The sequence below is a fragment of the Mandrillus leucophaeus genome, unplaced genomic scaffold (assembly GCF_000951045.1).
Source record: "Mandrillus leucophaeus isolate KB7577 unplaced genomic scaffold, Mleu.le_1.0 Scaffold626, whole genome shotgun sequence".
Lineage (NCBI taxonomy): Eukaryota > Metazoa > Chordata > Mammalia > Primates > Cercopithecidae > Mandrillus > Mandrillus leucophaeus.
Genome location: NW_012106764.1, coordinates 268,205 through 269,456, shown reverse-complemented (window position 1 = coordinate 269,456; position 1,252 = coordinate 268,205). Strand labels below are relative to the sequence as shown.

At 36.0% G+C, this 1,252-nt stretch overlaps 1 protein-coding gene across 1 annotated transcript in view; it reads right to left on the bottom strand.

Annotated features, from left to right (window-relative positions):
• CMPK1 (cytidine monophosphate (UMP-CMP) kinase 1, cytosolic) overlaps window positions 1–1,252 on the bottom strand; it is a gene marked incomplete at its 5' end in the record, with an annotated part of 77,937 nt that overhangs the window by 69,890 nt on the left and 6,795 nt on the right. The window contains 2 exons of the mRNA XM_012000352.1: window positions 193–289; window positions 499–575. Coding sequence (XP_011855742.1) covers window positions 193–289; window positions 499–575 — 174 coding nt within the window. The remainder of the gene's footprint in view (window positions 1–192; window positions 290–498; window positions 576–1,252) is intronic.

Below are 1,252 nucleotides of genomic sequence, written 5' to 3'. Positions count from 1 at the left end.
CCCAGTATGTTGCCCAGGCTGGTCTCGAACTCCTGTGCTGGGATTACAGGCATGAGCCACCATGCCCGGCTTCCAGTGTCTTGAAAAACTAACTAATCTGTGATAGTATTTCTTTTTCTCCTGCCTACCCCAAAACAAATAATCACGTTTTTATTTGACATATTTTTTTAAAGACAGGCTAGGAACACTTACTTCATCAACAGATTTAGAAGCATCTATTTTCTTGACTTTTCCCATTTCTTCATATAAGTCAATAATTGGCTTTGTTGACTGAAGGTATGTCTGAATTCTGCAAAAGTAAATATTGCAAGGTTCTAGGTATCTATCCTTTCTTCTATATGTTATAGAAGAGCTCACAGAACACTGGATCTGCCCCGACCGATTGACTTAACATCTTAAACAAGCCATTTTACATGTTTAAATGTGACTCTTTTTTTTCCTATACCAAATAGGGCAGGTCTGGGATTGAAGTGGTTGTATGTAAAAACTGCAAAGTACCTCTTTTCCAAGCTCTCTCTGTTGTCATCACTCCTACCACTACTCTTTCCCCTCTCAAGACATCGTTCAATACAAATCTAAAAAGAGATATAAAGTTATCAAAAACATAAAGATATGAATTTGCCATTCTTTTAACCTGAAAAGAAAACAAGAGTTTAAAGAGATGACCAAAAAAAACCCCTGCAATAAACCCAGTGTGTCTAATTCATTAATCAACATGCAAAGTCCTTTTAAAATTAAACATGTGGTTCAATTTATATAAATTAGGTTAAATAAGTACAGAGCATAATAAGAATTCATTCATGACTCAGTTTTTCCTGTGTATTTTTTTTCAAACTGCAATAAAAAGATCTGTATGTGTATGGTCCCATCTCAGATCTATTATTAACTTATTAGGTATGAATTACATGCCTCAAATTTTGTTTCATTTTTGCCTGCTTTTTGATAATTCCATAAATTTCCAAATATTTGAGTCAACATATTTGCATTTGAATAAAACATCCCTTGTTAATTGTGAATAAACATTCCTTAGTTATAAAGCTGTGGTAGCATTCTAAAGTTAACTTTGAAGGGTAAATGAAAACATATTTTTGGGAGTTGGAAGACGAGAGTTGCGTTTTAAAACAATGCAAAAGGCCAGGCATGGTAGCTCATGCCTACAATCCCTGGGAGGCTCTGCACTCTGGGAGGCTAAGGCAGGTGGATCACCTGAGGTCAGGAGTTCGAGACAAGCCCGGCCAACATTGCAAAACGC